The 17777-nt window shown below is 37.3% G+C and overlaps 2 protein-coding genes across 2 annotated transcripts in view; one reads left to right on the forward strand and one right to left on the reverse strand.

The window, feature by feature from the left end:
• The window catches only part of drosha (drosha ribonuclease III), a 128552-nt gene extending 117642 nt beyond the window's left edge, over window positions 1–10910 (forward strand). The window contains exon 32 of the mRNA XM_023326463.1: window positions 10554–10910. Coding sequence (XP_023182231.1) covers window positions 10554–10684 — 131 coding nt within the window. The 3' untranslated portion in view covers window positions 10685–10910. The remainder of the gene's footprint in view (window positions 1–10553) is intronic.
• A 1099-nt stretch (window positions 10911–12009) lies between these two features.
• LOC102225365 (cadherin-6-like) overlaps window positions 12010–17777 on the reverse strand; it is a 95020-nt gene continuing 89252 nt past the window's right edge. Inside the window, 1 exon segment of the mRNA XM_005803635.3 lies at window positions 12010–17134. Coding sequence (XP_005803692.3) covers window positions 16632–17134 — 503 coding nt within the window. The 3' untranslated portion in view covers window positions 12010–16631.

Genomic DNA, 17777 nt, shown 5'->3' on the forward strand with positions numbered 1-17777 from the left:
GCAGCCAGGTGGGCTGGGGAAGTCGTCGGTTCAGAGTTTCTGACGCAGATCTTCAAATATAAATGGAAACGGTTTAACCATTTATCATTCAATTCTCATGGATAGAACTGCTTCTTATCTGGCTCTGAGACTCGTCTTCCCTTTGCTTGTTCCTTGAAACTTGCTTGTTTTGATAAACAATATAGTTTGTAATAAATGGAAAAAGAACCTCTATTTGGCTTCTTTACTATTCCTTACTCCAAAATGTTTTCTTTAGATATTTATTAAAATTATCATTACGTTGTGACTAATAATCTGAAAAACATTTAGCTCCCAGTACTTCAGAAATACACCACTCAGTCAAAAACAACCAATCAGAGCCAAGAGGAGGACCTTATTGCTGTCAATCACTCTTGTGCTCACTCCCTCCACCCTTTGCTCTCCGCTATGTACTGCAACATAGCCTGCCACAAATGCTAAGGCTAGCTAAGGATAAACGGTTTTCCTCTAAATGTAATTTGTTTTTCCACCATTAGAACATTTAGCAGCGCATTCACAAGGTTGATTGACAGCACTAAAATCCTCCTCCTGGCTCTAATTGGTTGTTTTGGGTTGGTAGCTCAATTTTTTTTATGTTGTTTTTCACAGATTATCTGTCTCATATTAAACCGTCACAACTTGATGATAGTTTTATAAAATCTGGGCTTCTCCATGTTTGGTTCTGGTTCTGGACCAGAAGACCTGAGTGGTCTTTAAGGTTAATACAACAGTACAAATGTATTTTAAATCTTTTATCTGAGCTACATGGTCATATAAAGTTGCTAGCATGTTAAGCTATTGTAAAACTGAAGAACGGGCTAGCTGTGTAGCATAGTTAGCATGCTAATTCATAGTAGCTTTCTTGTTGCAACAGAAAATGAGTGGAAGATCAGAATGTAACTCCTAAGAAGTATTATAACATCAACTGTTATCCTCCCTTGTTGGTTATCCAAATTCTTTGCCTCCTCAGATCATTGTCTAAAAACACGCCGCCTCTCCTTTTTCCCTTTTGCTTCCTTGCAGCTGCTTGTTTTTTAAACAATACAATATCTGTTGACTAGGAGGAAGAGTCTCTATCCAGCTTGTTGCTGTAGGGGAACTACATTCTTTACTCGGTTCCCTCTAAACCTCTTAATCTCTGGATAAAAGCGTCAGGCGGATAAAGAGGAGAGTAAAGAAGAGTATGCAGCGTCTGTGTTCGCTGGCTTCAGGGTTTTATTTGCCCTTTGGCATGGCAGGAAAATCCCTTCATCAGCAGCATTATGCAGCCGCGCTGCAGGCCTGTTGACGGATGTGCTGCGCTCGAGGTGATAGACTCAGAGTTGTGGAGTCGTCTCTCGGCGTCCGTTCACGCTGAATGCTAAAACAAAACCGTATGCTGTCGAGCTCCTTTAAGAGTCTAAACTTCAACATGTTTTTACTCAAGTAAAGGCAAAAAGTAGCCATCTAGTTTGTTATCTAGTTTGTTGTTGTTGTTTTGGTTAAAACATGTTTGTTCTTCATTGATTGGGCAGAGAATACAGAAAGTTTACTCAAGTAAGAGCATAGATACTCATGTAACAATAAAAAACAGTACAGCAGGGTAAAAGTTAATTTTTTTCACATCCTGCTGTTTGACGGAACATTTTTATTCACGTCCAAATCTGCAGTTGGGTTGTGCGAGTTAATGTGTTAACTGTTCAGCATGCAAAGTAAACGCTCCTCAAAGGTGCTTTTTCCTCTGCGCCGGACAGCTGGGAACTCTCAATATGCTCCAACAGGTTCTGAAACCAAAGGCCTTGTGTATTCTGCCGCTACCTTATTCTTTTGTCGATTGCTCCTGTGCTGCATGTTAAACAATGCAAATGGGCCAAAGCTTCTTTTTTCCCCCTCTTGAGTGGGTTATTCTCAAGTCATCTCCCTGGAAAAAATGCTGGTGATTTCCATATTTTAACTGCAGTGTGTGGCTTTCCTCGCTGACGGAGATTGTGTGTGTTTCAGTGTGAGTTCATGTATGTTTTTATTATTCCCTGGCTCTCCGTTTTTAATGGGATACCGCTGTTATCACACACTTTCTTTCTCTGTTTCTATAATGACAAATTAGAGTGTTGCACCAGAAAGAACACTCATCTTCTTTCCCTCCACAAGTCAAATGCATAATATATGTAAATTGGGCTTTTTGACTGTGTTGCATATATACCATAGGAGGCCCTTGAATTATGAATACATGAACAGGTTGCAGACAAGTGAAGCTCTGTACGGCTGCTTGTTGGAAATCAGTTAAAGATGTTTTCCTCCAGCCAGTTCAGACTGCAGGAAATGGTGAAAACTATTTCATAACTTCAGTCAAGTTTATTTACGTGGCACATTTTAGCAGCAGAGCAGTTCAAAAATAAAAATACAATAGTGACTAATTATTAAACATTGGATTTTGTCAAAATGTTTTTAGTCTAGATTTAAAGGACTTGTAGTTTTCTGGAAGTTTGTTCCAGACTTATGGTGCATAGAAGCTGAATGCTGCTTCTCCATGTTTGGTTCTGGTTGGAACCAGAAGACCTGAGAGGTCTGGAAGTTTTAAACAATATTTTGTGATGCTAAGCCGTTTAGTGATTTATGAACTAACAGAAGCCAGTGGAAGGGCTGTACACTGCAAAAACATAAAATCTTACCAAGTAGTTTTTGCTAGTTTCTAGTACAAATATCTTAGCATACTTGAAAAAAGAAAAAACTCACTTAAAGATAATCTTTCAGCAAGAAATATGATTAACTGTTGTCAAAAAGTCCTAGTTCCACTGGCAGATCTCCACTTATAATATGGGAAAACAGTCATAAATGTATCCAATTGAACTATCACTTTTTCATCAATATGAAATAATGATTGACTAAAACAAGCTCCTAGTTCTTGCTGAAAAGTTTGTTGCAAGTTAGTTTTGTGACTTTGTAACCCAGGGTAAAAACTGCCTTAGTCCCACCTTTGCTACTTCATTGGTTAGAGTGACAGTCAGTCACACAGTGCAATCAGCCAATCACTGCACCTGAAGTAGGTTTTTCAGGCCTGCTCCAGCTTTCCCAATCAGCTGTGAGAGGGAGAGCTGGAGACAAAGGAGCTGCAGGTTTGTGCTGTCAAACAATTGGTTCTTTCTTTGTTTGTATGCACTTTGTTTAAAAAACTCACAATATAAACCATGTAGATCTGAATATCCAGTGAGCTTGGAGCCATGAAGCTGCCATGCACTGATCTTTAAAAGGAATACAGGCCAGGTGATTTCCCCTTTTTGGGGTTAAAGGATGGCGAGCTTCTAAGATCTGGCTGGAGCCAGGAGAACCGAATTTCACTCCATACTGGTCTGGTAGGAGTTTGATGGTCCATGAACTTTCCCCTCCTTCTCATTACCCAGACACACTACCCATTATTCACCCTTTTCATCAGAGCTGAATTGCGCTTGGACATTTTCCCTTAAAATTTCTGGATAAACAAACTATGGACTTTTAAATGTGTGTCGGTCAGACACTGTGTTGACCAAGCGGGGAAAAGTGAAGGACTCTGTGCACATTAGAACATCAACTGCAGTATTGTGTATATATTTATTGTATTTTGATTTCCATGTATGTTTTGTGTTTTGTATTGTTTATTTAATTTTCTTCTTTAAAAAAATACATAGTATTGAAAACAGTTACTCTCTTGTATTGTTTTATTGATTTCTGACGACAGCTCCAGCAGACGAATTTAGTTTTCTGATGTCAGAAGCTATCTAGTCCTTCAGTGCATTAAGTACTGCTACATTATAAACATCAAATAGTGCTACAACTTCAAGTGTACTAATACAATTTGCACTAGAAACTAGACCAAAAATACTTGGTCAGATAGCGTTTTTGCAATGTCTACATTCTTGATGTATTATATTTTCCTAATTTTATCCAGCGTTTCGCATCTTTTGACCTTTTAAGCAGATCTGCTGCTGTAATCAATGCGACTAGAGATAAAGACAGATAGTTTTAGTCCTTTTAATCTGGAAATCTTCTTCAGGTGATAAAAGGCTGACTTTGTAACTGTCTTTATGTGGCTCTGAAAGTTCAGGTCTGAGTTCATCTCTACACCCAGATTTCAAGCTACTTCTTTGACGTGTTGGACAAAATAATTGATGCCTCTAATATAATCCATCCGTCTAAAGATCAGTTTTATTTCATCCATCCTTTTACTAATTAATATATTCCATAAATTTTATCTATAAAAACAATTCTCACCTCTTTTTGTTTGTTCATCACATAAAATCACATTAAAAATTCTTGTAACTTTTTTCACTTGTAATTGTTTTGACAAAAATCCTATTTATAACCAAATAGGATTTTTAAAGGATCCCTGTCGATTTATGATAATCGTTTGTAAAAGATTTAAATCTCTGATTTCAAACATCCTTAGTTTTTAAGTTTCTTGGGTTTTGTCGCAGATCGGTCCTTTGCTCCTTTTCCATTTCTTCTCTTTCTCACAGCCAAACTCCGGCTTTGTTAAAAGGCTTTGAAGCTCTAATTTACACTTAGTTTGCATGGTCACGAGTTGTGACTGGAAAAACTGCACAGTCAAATGTGATCCTCAGCGAGTCGACACAAACCAGTGGGCAGCCGTCATGCATGACGCCTCGAATCGAGCCGAGCTGTGGCGGCGCACAGTAATGTAAACACTCAGTGGAAAACCACCTGAAGTCTATCAACTCCTTCTGTCGCCGGGTTTAAACCGTTTTTAACGACAGGAACCATTCGTAACAATTTCTTAAAGAACTGATGCTAAATTGTGGGCTAAGTTTGATTTCTCTGTCTTAAAAAATATATATATACATATATTTTATATATATATATATATATATATATATATATATATATATATATATATACACATACATATACTGTATATATAGTTTTTTTTTAAAACTAAAGTAATCATGGATTTAAATCTTGTTTTCCACTGTTATCCAAAAATCAGGCTTACATTTCTGTTTTTGTACAACTATTTTTTGAATATATAGTTGTCCAAAAACAAGTACAATTGTTTTGTACTTGATTTTGTTTGCTCTAAACAATTCATTTTGTTTATGCCAGTGGTTCCCAAAGTGTGGGGCGCGCTCCCTCGGGGGGGCACCGTGCGATTTCAGGGGGGGCGCAGGAAGCACTGTGTGGATAAAAATAATTTAAAAACAGTTACACAAAAGTGTTTGTAGTTTGTTTTGTTGCAACCTGAAGTGTGAAATAAACTTCAGTGGAGTTTGAAAACAAAATATGTGTTTAGGTTTATGTCTGGTTGAACGATGTGTGTGTCCAGTTCATTGTTTTTTTTATTTTCTTTCTTCGGGGGGATTTTATTGTAATCCATAGGGGAGCCCGGACAATCTTTGGGAACTACTGGTTTAAAGTAAACAAAATAAATGATTTATAGAGTTAATTACCACCACTGCAGAGTTTTCTTTATTCTTAATGTATAACATCCATATCTTTTCCCTGTTAGATAAAGGTATACAATTATTTATAAACTCCATAGTAATACCACAACCTGCAAACCTTTTAGTTCAAAGAGACACTTTTTCTTCCACTACTACAAAATGAAATGTCTTGGACCTAAAAAATTAAACTTTTTTATTTAATATATGTAAAATCTAATGTTTTATGTTTAAGGATAAATAAGATTTTAGAACAGTTGTCAAAAAAATTCAGATGTTGGAAAGGGAAACTAATTCAAAATATGAAGCAAAGCTAAAAAAAAACCCCATGAAATTACTTTGAAAAGTCTTTTACCTTTAGTCCTTTTTTGTTGTAAATATTTCAGTACATTAAAGTGTGTAAAAGAACTAGCTTATCTTATTACCATTTTATGTAAAAATATTTATATTTTGCTTTTATAAAAGCCACAGGTTGCAGCCTCCTGGGCTAAACTAAAAGGCTTAAGAACCAGGTCTTAATGAATTTGGACCTTTTTTTGTTTGAAATCTGAAAAACCTCAGTCAAATCTGAACTGGAAATATGTGAATTCGCCCAATTATGCAAAATTGGGCATCACCCCGACCACTAGATGGCAGCAAAGTGTTTCTGATATAATTTATGGTTTGTGTAAAATATGCATCGACAGACATTTGTGGGGATTTGTTGTAAATTCATAACAAAAGTTCACAGAATGATTCTGATTGAGTTTAAATATCTCAGCCGACTTGTCTCACATATCGTGCTTCATTTCTAGAGCAGTTTTATGAACCCTGAAGCTAGAATTTACTTCTAGAAGTTGGTAGTTTTGGTACTTTCACTTTACCAGTTTTTAGAGGGAATATTTCAACAAACTTTGAAGTTTCACATTGAAAACAAATAATACTGAATAATAAAGTATTAAAGTATAATACTGAAACATGTTGCCTATTTTACTCCCAATCTTATTGTCCTTAAACAAAGAGGCAACTACAAAACGGTTGTCGACTTTATACAATCAGGCTTTAGTATTTTTTTTTAAGATTAACTTTTAAATTATTGGAAATTTAGCTACACATTGTAAAGTTTGATTCCATTTTCCACCCAAAAAGTCATAAAAATAAACCGAAATAACACTCTAGACCAGGGGTGGGCACTCCTGGTCCTCGAGGGCCGGTGTCCTGCAACTTTTAGATGCATCTCTACTTCAACACACCTGAGTCAAATAATGAGGTCGTTAACAGGACTCTGGAGAACTTGACTGCACTTAGGAGGAGATTCAGCTGTTGGATTCAGGTGTGTTGGACCAGGGAGACATCTAAGAGTTGCAGGACACCGGCCCTCGAGGACCAGGAGTGCCAACCCCTGCTCTAGACCGTTCCCCACACCTTGAACTTTGGTGTGAATGTGCAGAAATGAGAGGAATAATGCTAACTGTCTGGTAGCATATGCTGGAGTGTTACCTCATTCAGCATTAATGGTGCCTTCGCAGATGTGCAAATGGCCCATTTGGTTTAATTCCTGTTAAATATCCGGATGTTCACATCGACCCACATGGTCCCTCTCATCCTCAGCCTGGAGGATGAAACATCCAGACCTTTAAGAGCATTTCACCTTTTTATTTATGCAACCACTTTTTGTTTTTCTACTTAACCTCGGCCCACAACCAAACGTATAGAACTGGCGGTTGGCTCCATCTTCATCTGTGAAACAGATTATCTCATATTTGAGACATGAATATTTTGTTAGTTTATGATTCGCTCAATGATTTTTGAGATTAGCTAGTTTTGTAGCCCAACTACCATGCCTGACATTTTGGTATGAGGTGTTTGGGTTTGTCCTGAAAGGCATCTTTCTTCCTCTTTCATGTATCTGAACATTTATTCCAAAAGTTTCATTCTGGAGGTTAATTCTGATGTCACCAAAGTCATTGTTGTGGCCATTTATGTAGAATTTTTGTAAATCGTCTATCAATTTAGCTTTTATTTGGACAGTTATAATGTACTTAAGTTAGTTTAGGACCACATGTGGGTAGAGTAACCAAAAGTGTACTCGATTAACGGTAGCACTACTTCTGAAGTAAAAGTATAAAGTAGCCAAAAATAAATTTTTTCAAGTACGAGTAAAAACGTAATGAGTAACTGATCAAATTATTAATAACTTAACATTTAAAAATTACGTCATCAGACAGACAAAAATATAAAGTTAAGTGGAAATTTAACTTCCACTTAACTTTAAGCATTTTAAGGACCAAAATAACAAAATCAGGCAAAAGAAAAATGTTTCCAAATCAGTTTCTTTCTATAAAAAACTTATGAAAGTTTGAAAACTGCAGGTGTGTCTGCAGTTTTTGAACTTGTTACATCAGATTAAGTTAACTTTGGTTTTCATTTAAGTTGTAAGAGAATTTTAGTTATTGCTCATATTTTTGCAAAAAGTAAAGTATATATATTTGGTCAATCAATGAAGTCTGAACTGTGTTCACGAACCAAACTAACTCTTGCCACTCTCGGCCTTTCTTGGAAATCTTTGGTTTTGGAACTGAAATCCAGCTACAATCATGCTGATATATTTTTGTCTGAAAGAAAAGCCTTTCTGCTTTGATACTTCTTAAAAAATCCAAACTTGTTGACTCTTTTTCCAAAAACTTAAAGGGTTTTGAGTGCAAAATTTATACTAATTACTTTAAAATAAGGAGGGATCCAAGTAGTGAGCCCTGTGGAACACCAAAGTGTATTCACTCAAGCTGTAACTTTTTTTACACTTTGTAAAAAGAGTTACAAAACTTTAACTTTGTAAAGGTTAACACCTTTGTAACAGTTACTTTTATTAGTGATCTTTTATGGAATATTTCTCATTTACATTTATTTTTTATGCTAAGTAAGTTGGAGTTAGATTTAAAAAAAGTTTTTAACCCGATTAAGAGCAGATTAGGTTCTTATAAGTAAAACCTCACAATTAGATGGGTGTACTTTCTTTTCACCATCACTGTGTGTATTTAAATTATATATATTCCCAAGTGTGGATTTATGGGTTTTTTTGCTGTAAACTTTTCTCTCTCTCTCTCTCTCTCTCTCTTTTCCCACCCAAACTTAAAATGAGTTATTTATCAGCTTCACCTCTCAGATGATTATCTGAAGTAATGTGAATTCGGCTCACGTTTCGACTCCATGATGAGATGGAACAGGCTGCTTTCAGATGTTACTGAAGCTCCAGCGTTATTAGGACCTTCTGAAAAGCCACTGAACTCTCTAAAAAATGCAAAAGCAGCTCAGACCAGGCCTGAATCTCCCGTTCATTAAAATGTGACATTTTAGAGCTGATTTCACAGGACAGCGTGGAAGTCTCTTCACCTGCCTGACCGTGACTTCTGTCTTTTTTTTTCCTGTCCTGATCTGTATTTTTTCTCCTCTTCTTCATCTGATAATTATCATCGCTGCAGTTAGCCCTTTAGCACATCCTCTCGAGAACGCCACCCCCGCGTTTTCTCTGCGCCTAATGAGAACATGTGACAAATCTGCTTGGGGAAACTTTGGTCGAAGATTTCAGAGTCTGCGATGCGGTTCGGAGCGCGGTACCTTGTCCTTACCCGAAGAGCTTCCTGTTTGTTCTGTTCTCGCAGGCTTAATGTGTCGTATCGGACTTGGAAATGGCTGCGGCCAAGTTGGCAGCAGGAAGGGAACCCAAATCAAAGTTTTCAGTACTTTCCTGTGGAAAACTACGAGTTTGTGTAGCCAAATTTGCAGCCTTTTCTTTCTGCTTTCGGAAGCCAAGATGGAAACATTTGTCAGCTTTGGAAAGGAGCAGCTTTGTGCAGAAATTTAAATGCATCTTTTAAGGATTTGAACATACAGTTATAGTCAGATCAGTTCATTATGGGTGTAACATCTCACTGTTTCAGGCCTGTCACGGTAAATTTTACTGGACAATAAATTGTCTCTGAACTTTTGGTGATAAACAATATTATTGTTCTGAGACCATTTTCAGATAATAATGGCTTAATAATTCAAGAATAAATTATTAAAGATCAATAAACTTTAAATTCTAGTGAACATTTAAGCACTGAAACTGAAAGACATTTTAAATATCCAGAATATGTAAATAAAAAAATAGAAACAACAAATAAAATGAATTATAAAGTCTCTGTAGACAAATTTATCTTTCAAAAACGGGAATATTGAGACCAAAACACCAGACTGAAGAGTTTTATCATCCAGTATTTGATTAGAAAAAAGAGAAAAATTATAAATCAAGCAAATGAAAATTGAGTTTCTTCTAATTTATTATGCAGTTAATTGATTTATTGTTTATTGTGACAGGCTTGGTAGAAAAATGATTCTGGAGAAAAAAATTTATTTGCACTTTTTAAATTTGCTGATTTGCTTTTATCGCCAATGTGTTCATACACAACCATTCATATTTTCTCAACTACATGGTTTTCATTGACACTAATAATTTTCTTATAACTTACATACAACCCCAAGGACCAATTTAATTATGCCATCATAATTTACATTTTCCATAATTCCATAATGTAGAAAGTTGCCAGTAAATTACAACAATGTGAAAAATTACAAGACCACTTAAAACGATCAGTTTCTCTGATTTTACATTTTATAGGTAAATGTTTGAGTAAAATGAAATTTGTTCTTTTATTCTATGAACTACTGACAACATGACTCTGAAATTAGCAAAAATTTAGCATTTATTTGCAGAAAATGAGAAATGGTCAAAATAATGAAAAAGATGCAAAGAAAACAAGTTCATATTCGTTTAGAAACAACAATACGAATGTTTTAAGAGTTCAGAAATCAATACTTGGTGGAAAACCGTCAGGTTTTCAATGGGTTATGTAGACGTTTGTATGATTGTATCAGATTTAGCTTTATTGCCTCTAATGTTGTTTTACTGATCTCATTTAGAAGTTTCTACTTGTATTTGAGCAATCAGATCTCGCAGTTATCAGGCTGAAACCAAACAAAACGGATCAATATAAGGAAATATCAACAAGCGAGTTTAGTTGCAACATTTGACCTAAAACAGCTCATTTAAAAACCGTCGCTGCTGTAATCTCTTAATTTGCTGACCTCGTCTCTTCTCTCTCTTTCCAGATAACTTCCCACAAATGGCTCATCAGAAGCGCTTCATCGAGCGGAAGTACCGTCAAGAGCTGAAGGAGATGCGGCGAGAGCGCGAGCGGCAGGAGAAGGAGACGGACGACGGCGCGGAGGCCAGGAAGTGACGGAGAAGCGTTAGCCAGTCAGGCCAGAGCTAGTGAAAGTTGATGGAGTTAGGGTGAGTCAGGAAGCCACAAATGTACAGTTTTGTACTTTTTACGTCTGAAAGGTACATCTAAAGCAACAGCAGGACTCACTGCGTTACCAGAGCAAGCTAACAACTAGAAACAAGAAGTTTTTATAAGATGGGATATGAGATGAGATAAATAAAGCTTTAAAATTCTGCTATAACAATCTGTTGTTTTCTTTCCGATATAGAAAAACTGTTTTGAATTGACTTAAAATGGTTCCTTTTTTAAGAAAAGACATGAATATACTGAATTACTCATTTGTTTGATAACTCTGCACCAGTACAGCTCACTTTAAATACACTAATAGCTTCACAAGCTAGGTCAAATATGAAAAATAAATATATATTTTAGTTTAACAACCAATGTAAAATAAACAATAAACTGGCAGAAGTAGGTCAGCTGTCAGTCAAACGTGTAAAAAATAATGTACAACAGATCTTCCCTAAAATGGTTCAGAAAGTTCAATTACACTGCAAAAACACAAAATCTTACCAAGTATTTTGTCTAGTTTCTACTGCAAATTTCTTAGTAACTTTTCAGCCAGAAACTGATAATAAATTATTAGTTTTTCATCAATATTAAGGAATAGTTGAGTTAAAACAGGCTCCTATTTCTGTTAGTTTTGTCTCATTTCAAGTGTACAAAGATATTTGCATCAGAAACTGCACCAAACACACTTGTTGAGATTTTGTTTTTCTGATGTAGGAAATGTAAATATGATATAATAATAAAGGATGAGGTTGCTAAGAGCATAAAGCGTAGAGTTAGACTGAATAGATCTGCCGTTATGGATCGGGCACATTCTCATTTAATACCCAATCTATAATTATTTTGATATTGGGACCGATACAGATATTGATATCGGATCTGTGGATCTGTAATTCTGAGAGAAATGGCTAAAAATGGTTCAATATGCTAACAATGTCACCATCTGTTCCACATTTGCCACTCCTCCACTAATAATCAAAATATATCTCTCACTTGTGATCCAATTGGCTGTCTCACAGATCTTAATTATAGATTGGTTAATTAACAATTTCCCCAGCTCAGACGCCTCTGGATCCAGCTATTTAACAACGGCAGACATATTAATAACTATCTATGGTGGAGTTGGGTCTCTTCATATTGAGATTCATCGTAGATAAGACGTACATACCTGAGAGGGCTAGAAAGTGTCTGGTGTGTGTTCGCCTGCAGCTGCTGTCACATTTTTCAAATTAAAGTTTCCATCTTTCACAGAAAACCTCACTGACACGGCCTCATTTTAAACATATTTAATGTCATATAAATATTCAGTACAAAATATCACGGTTTACAAAGCAGAGTGATGAATGGCCGGTCGCGTCGGGCCTCCGCAGACTACCACTAGTTCTCGGATTGTTTCTACATGAACAAAACTCAACCACATTGCCACCGACGGAGTTATAGCATAGAAGAGGCGAGGCCCACCGCGTCTGCACATCAACAACCACAGATCTACTGCATCTGGACTTCAGTGTCGCCAACCGTTAGCCTCACACACCAGGAGAAAGAAAAGAAAAACCCAATAATGGTGACATGATTATACCCCATATGGAAACGGTAATATAAAACACTTCTGTTTCATCATTTTTAATGGATGCCAGCTAGCTATCTGGCTGATAATTAACTAACTTTGAAAATTTAGCAACCCGCAGTGGTGACAATAACAAGACAACCACTCCACTAGCCTAGACAAAAAGTTGAATAAGTAACCCAGAAAAAACAAGAGTTTTCTGATGACTGTGACTAGCTAATATAGTTAGCTTTCAAATGCTAGCTGCTAAAGCTAGTTTGTAAAATGAAATGTCATCAGGCTTATATCAAACTTTTTAATCCATCTCATAGTTACTTTACAATGAAATCAAAGTTTATTAGTTTAGCTGCTTTGCAATGCTAATCATTAGCATATAGAAGTTTAATACAGCTAGTAGCACTAGCATTGTGAAGCTAATGCAGTGATTCTTGAGTCATGTTAGGTTTTTGCTATATTCAGCTGCCTTGCTATGCTAATGATGAACTAGTTGGATTGTCCAACAGCCAGGTAGTAGGAACAGGTAGCAAACGGTAGATTTTTTGTGCTATGTAAGTGCGTAGCTTAATTAGCATCAAAATGCTAGTAACCAAAGTGGAGGATTGGCTAGTTTAGAACTATTAAAATGTTATTTGTCTACTTTTATGAGTTAGTAATGCTAATAATTATCAGGCATATGTTGGTTAAAACTAAATTCTGAATTTTAATGCTAATGATGCTAACTGTTATTACTGTAATCAATCTCCAGCAAGAGATTTGCATATTTATTAGTGCCCCCATGCTAATGATCAATCTACTAGGAAGTTTACTTGATCATAGCATAAATACATGTAGACAGTGGGATGTGGTCGTACAATAACATTTTCTTCTTTAAAGCAGCTAATATTTGAAATGCTAGTAGCCAAAGAAGTGGATGGTTACCAACCTTGGATGGGAATGTAACTTTCTACTTTTATATGTTAAATATAAAAATAGCTAGTAGTAACTCAGTTCTATTTATTTTTAGTTTTTTTTACCTGACTAAACTCAAGGCAGCAGGAATTAGCATACTGTAGCTTATCTGTGAGAAATGTAAGCAGCTAATTTGGATAGCTTCAAAATGCTACTAGCCAAATGTTAAAATCCTTGTTGTCAACTTCTGTGTATTGAATCTTAATCATTTGCATTAATAAATGAAATGCAATCTGCAACATTGGCTTTGCAGTGCTACAGATGCTAATTGTTAGCATTGTTAGCTTGAGTCTAGCAAAGATGTGTGTAACTCTGTGGGTTCTTAATCTGAACATGCTGGTCGAATAATCGGACAGAAGCAACCATTTAGATTTTAGGAGGAGAATAAACCACACAGCTTTCTTCTGAATGTAAGCTAACTGGATCTCTTTACTGAGGATGAGAATTATTGTGTTGCTAACTATGCTAATAGCTAGCACATGCTAATAGCTAGCATAGTTAGCAACACAATAATCTCTTCTCTTGTTCTAGCTGAAGAAACGTAAATCTTTATTGGTTTATTCAGAGTTTGGTAAATCAGCTTGAATGATTTTTAAATTAAATTTTAGAACTTGGGTTGAAAAAAATAAAACATACAGTTTTCATTTCTGTTATAGTGGTTAAATTAGTCAGGCATAAAACTGGACAGCTAGCTGTTAGACTGGTTTTCAAAGTTGGACCTGAAAATTTTTTATATTTATTAAAGAATTTTGTGATCAGATTTAAAACTTGTGCTAAAAATAAAAGTATGATACCATTATTGGTCTAGCTAGCTGTTGGCTTGGTGTATGCTACTGCTTTATTTCAGTTTGCTGCATGTTTTAGATGATTTCTTTTAGATTCTAACTCAAGTGGGAAGTTGTCACCTTGTCATTGGTAACCACTGGTTGCTCGGTTATCAGGGTTAGCAATTAGCCAGATTTATGTGATGAATCCTCCTGCTCCACTTATACTGCCTCTGTTTTGACTTTTTCCTGTGCTGATGATTAAATTCTTATCATAGCAACATTGCTTCAGTCTGAAAACTGAAGTTAATAAACAAAACAACATTTTATAGTAACCTCTCAGCGTTTTCCAGCCTCTATAATCAGCCAGCATGTTTAATAGCCGTCACCATTACAGACGGAGAGAAGAAAGTAGCTCTTTGGCAATTATGCCATTGTGTTATTTCTGTTCCAAATGTCTAACAAATGTCAGCCTCTTCACAGGTTGGCCTTTTGTTCCAGCGAGGGCAGAGCATGTTGTAGTTTCTCCCCTCTCAGAAAGAGACACTGGGCTGAACTCAGAGCTGTTTACTCATCTTCAGAAGGTCTTTGACTAATTCTGTTAATACTGCAGCTTAAGGATCGCTCGCCTTTGTTTTCCAAATCACATTTAAAGCGAACCTCTCGTGTGTCCTCGTCGATGTGCTGACCTTCTCTCCGAGCTGAGGACAATCTTCTGGGTTTAAAAGCCTAATTCTGCGCCGCTCAAAGGTCAGGTGCCCCTTCGATAAGCATCTTTATGGAGGAGGCTGGAGGTCCCGCAGGAAATCAGCTGGGTAAAGCCGAGCGTTTGCTCTGGCTCCACAGCGAGGTACAGCGCATGTAATGAGGCGCGAGGAAGGAAAATACTGGTCCTCTTTGCTTTTTGGCACATTTCTGTTGCACAACTGCTGCTTCTTAGTCCAAAATGTCAATACCAGCACTTGATTCGGACGTTCTGGAGGCCGATGAGACTTTATTCTTGGGAAAAACAAAATCCAATCTAAAAAGCTAAAATCTATTTTCATTCATTTTTAAAAGCTCAATCTGCATACACCACTTGTAATATTAAAATTTTCAGAACGGCCACAAAACATTGGCATGTTAACAGAAAGTTTAGTGGAAGGATGAAATTATAGAAAATGCCTGGATATGAATTTTTACAAATCAGGAAAATAGTGGTTGATAGTGCTGTAACTCTTTCTACTGTTTCTTCGCAAGCAGTCAATTAGATGTGTATAACCAAAACTTTCTAAACTTTCTACCTATATAAAAAGGGAAGTGACTCAGAACTTCTTCCATTTCTGGTAAAGTCAGCAAGAAGTTTTAGCAAGACCAGTATTTTCCTTATTGGATCTGTGTAGGTAGTTCTTAAACATTCCTCTACTGGGAAGAAATAATCCATCGCCTCACAACGAAAACCTCAAAACTGTTTACATTTAACTTTATCTTGGTGTATGGCAGACAGCAGCTGCGTTTCCATTACAAATGTGCGCAAAGATTAGTTGATTTATTTCGCAATTGCTGTGTTTCTATTTAAAAAAAACGCGTTAACACCATGCGGCGCCATTAATCTCCATCTACTTCCTGTTGTCTTCTTTGCCGTTTCCGCCAGTGGAGAAACATCAACAATATCCGGTTGTTGATCACATAAATCATTGGATGCGAAAAAAGTGTTTCTATTGCAGCTTCGTCAAATACATAAATTTTGATACAGCTGAAAAACCATATCAGCCATCAAGCAAATTTATTTTCTTAATTCCAATTTGCACAATTTTACATTAAATTAAAACGCAGCTAATGAAGAATGATATTTGAGATAAATTAGTTAAAATATTTAAAAACAATCTCAATCGTTTAACAACTTGTAAATTTACAACAAAACCATTTATTTCATCAATGCCTGTTATTGTACGCAAACCGTCGATCGTGTTAGAAGCACTTCACTGCCATCTAGTGGTCGGAGTTCTGACCAATTCTGCATAGCAACTGAAAACCATCTCTTAGTTTTTTTAGAAAGTGGCAAATTTATTTTCATAGTCACAATTTGCACAATTTTTACGGTGAATAGAAACGCAGCTACTGCCTGGTGAATTAAGCTCAGACTGAAGAAGTGGGGAGAGAGAGAAAAATCCCTAGAAAAGGAAACTGTACAGCGGATTGTGTCATATTACCGTACGTACACAAGCTAAGATAGAACTCACAATATGCAGCATGTTTTAGTCCCAGAAACACTGAAAAATACGTCGGCATATCCGTTGGTCACCAAGCTGCTTGTAGAGTCCGGAAGTCTCAGGCAGCTTCGGGGAAAAAATTTAAAAAACAACTAAATAAAATCTGTTGATATATTCGGGCCTTGTTTGGACCTTGTATACACACACACAGAAAAAAAAAAAAGAAAAAGAAAAAGTCTTCACTGCGTCCCTGCAAAAACGCAACTAACACTGACTGGACACACAAAGCCTACGTCTGGTCACCGGAGGGACGGCTGGACTGCGCGGGAACCCGACGTTCACGCTGGCCGCACCTCCACAGGCCCAAACCGCCTGAAAGTCCAGATTTCACGTCACGCTTCCGTCCGTGCGTCGGGTTCTTGTTAGGAGTCGCTGTCGTCGCCGCCGTACATGTCCGCCAGCTTCTTGAAGCGCGGCCCCCACTCGCTCAGGTAGTTGTAGTCCTGGTCGCCCTCGGTGGTCACCGACTCCAGCGAGCTGAGCGACTCCGCCACCGAGCCGTTGCCCTCGTAGGCGTAGGTGGCCAGCGAGTCGTACGGCGGCGCCGTGGGGTCGCTGTCGTTGTCCTGCAGGCGCTGGTTGATGAAGTCCCTCACGTCACCATTATTGTCCCGGCTGGGCGGCGGCAGCGCCACGGGCCGTCGGACCGGCGGGTAGAAGGTCTCGGGGATGATGTCCCGCCGCTGCTTGCTCTCCTCGATGGCCTCCGGGTTGCGCAGCGTGCCGATATCAAAGGCCTGCGTGTCCTCCTCTCCTCCGCCCTCGTCGTTGTAGCTGACGACGTTGTCCCTGACGTCCTCCTTGGAGATGATCAGAGGCTCCTTCTTCCTCTGGCGCCTCAGGGCGGCGAACAGAACCACAATCACTGCGGCACAAACAAACACCACCAATCAGAGACTTTGTTTTGAAGGCCGCCGACCCTCCAGAGGGAATCGTCCATGTTTTCCACTGATGTTCATGGACTTTGTTCAGCACAGACTGGTACCACTACATTATGCATTGTGTCCGCTCAGGGCCACCGTCTTTAAGCAACTGAAGGAACCACATATGAAGACATGAAGCGTCAATCAAAGCCTAATTCTGTCTTACACTGCAAAAACACAAAATCTTACCAAGGATTTTTGTTTAGATTCCAGTTCAAATATTTTAACTGCCAGTTTAATATTGATAAAAAAAATACCAGTTCCACTGGCAGACTGGTAAAATGTGAAATAATCTGCCAATGAAACTGGTATTTTTTATCTATATTAAGGAATTATTGACTCCTATTTCTTGCTGAAAAGCTACTTACCAGTTATTTTTGGTTTAGTTTCAAGTGCAAATATCTTAATACACTTTAAATAAGACAAAACTGACTTTTCAGCAAACTATATGAGCTTGTTTTACGTCAAGAATTACTTAATATTGATGACAAAGTATTAGTTTCACTTATTTCACTTGTAACAAGACATTTTCCACATAAGTGAAATAATCAGCCAGTGGAGCTAGAACATTTTTTTGTTAATATT

Source organism: Xiphophorus maculatus, chromosome 21, assembly GCF_002775205.1.
Source record: "Xiphophorus maculatus strain JP 163 A chromosome 21, X_maculatus-5.0-male, whole genome shotgun sequence".
Taxonomy (NCBI): Eukaryota; Metazoa; Chordata; class Actinopteri; order Cyprinodontiformes; family Poeciliidae; genus Xiphophorus; species Xiphophorus maculatus.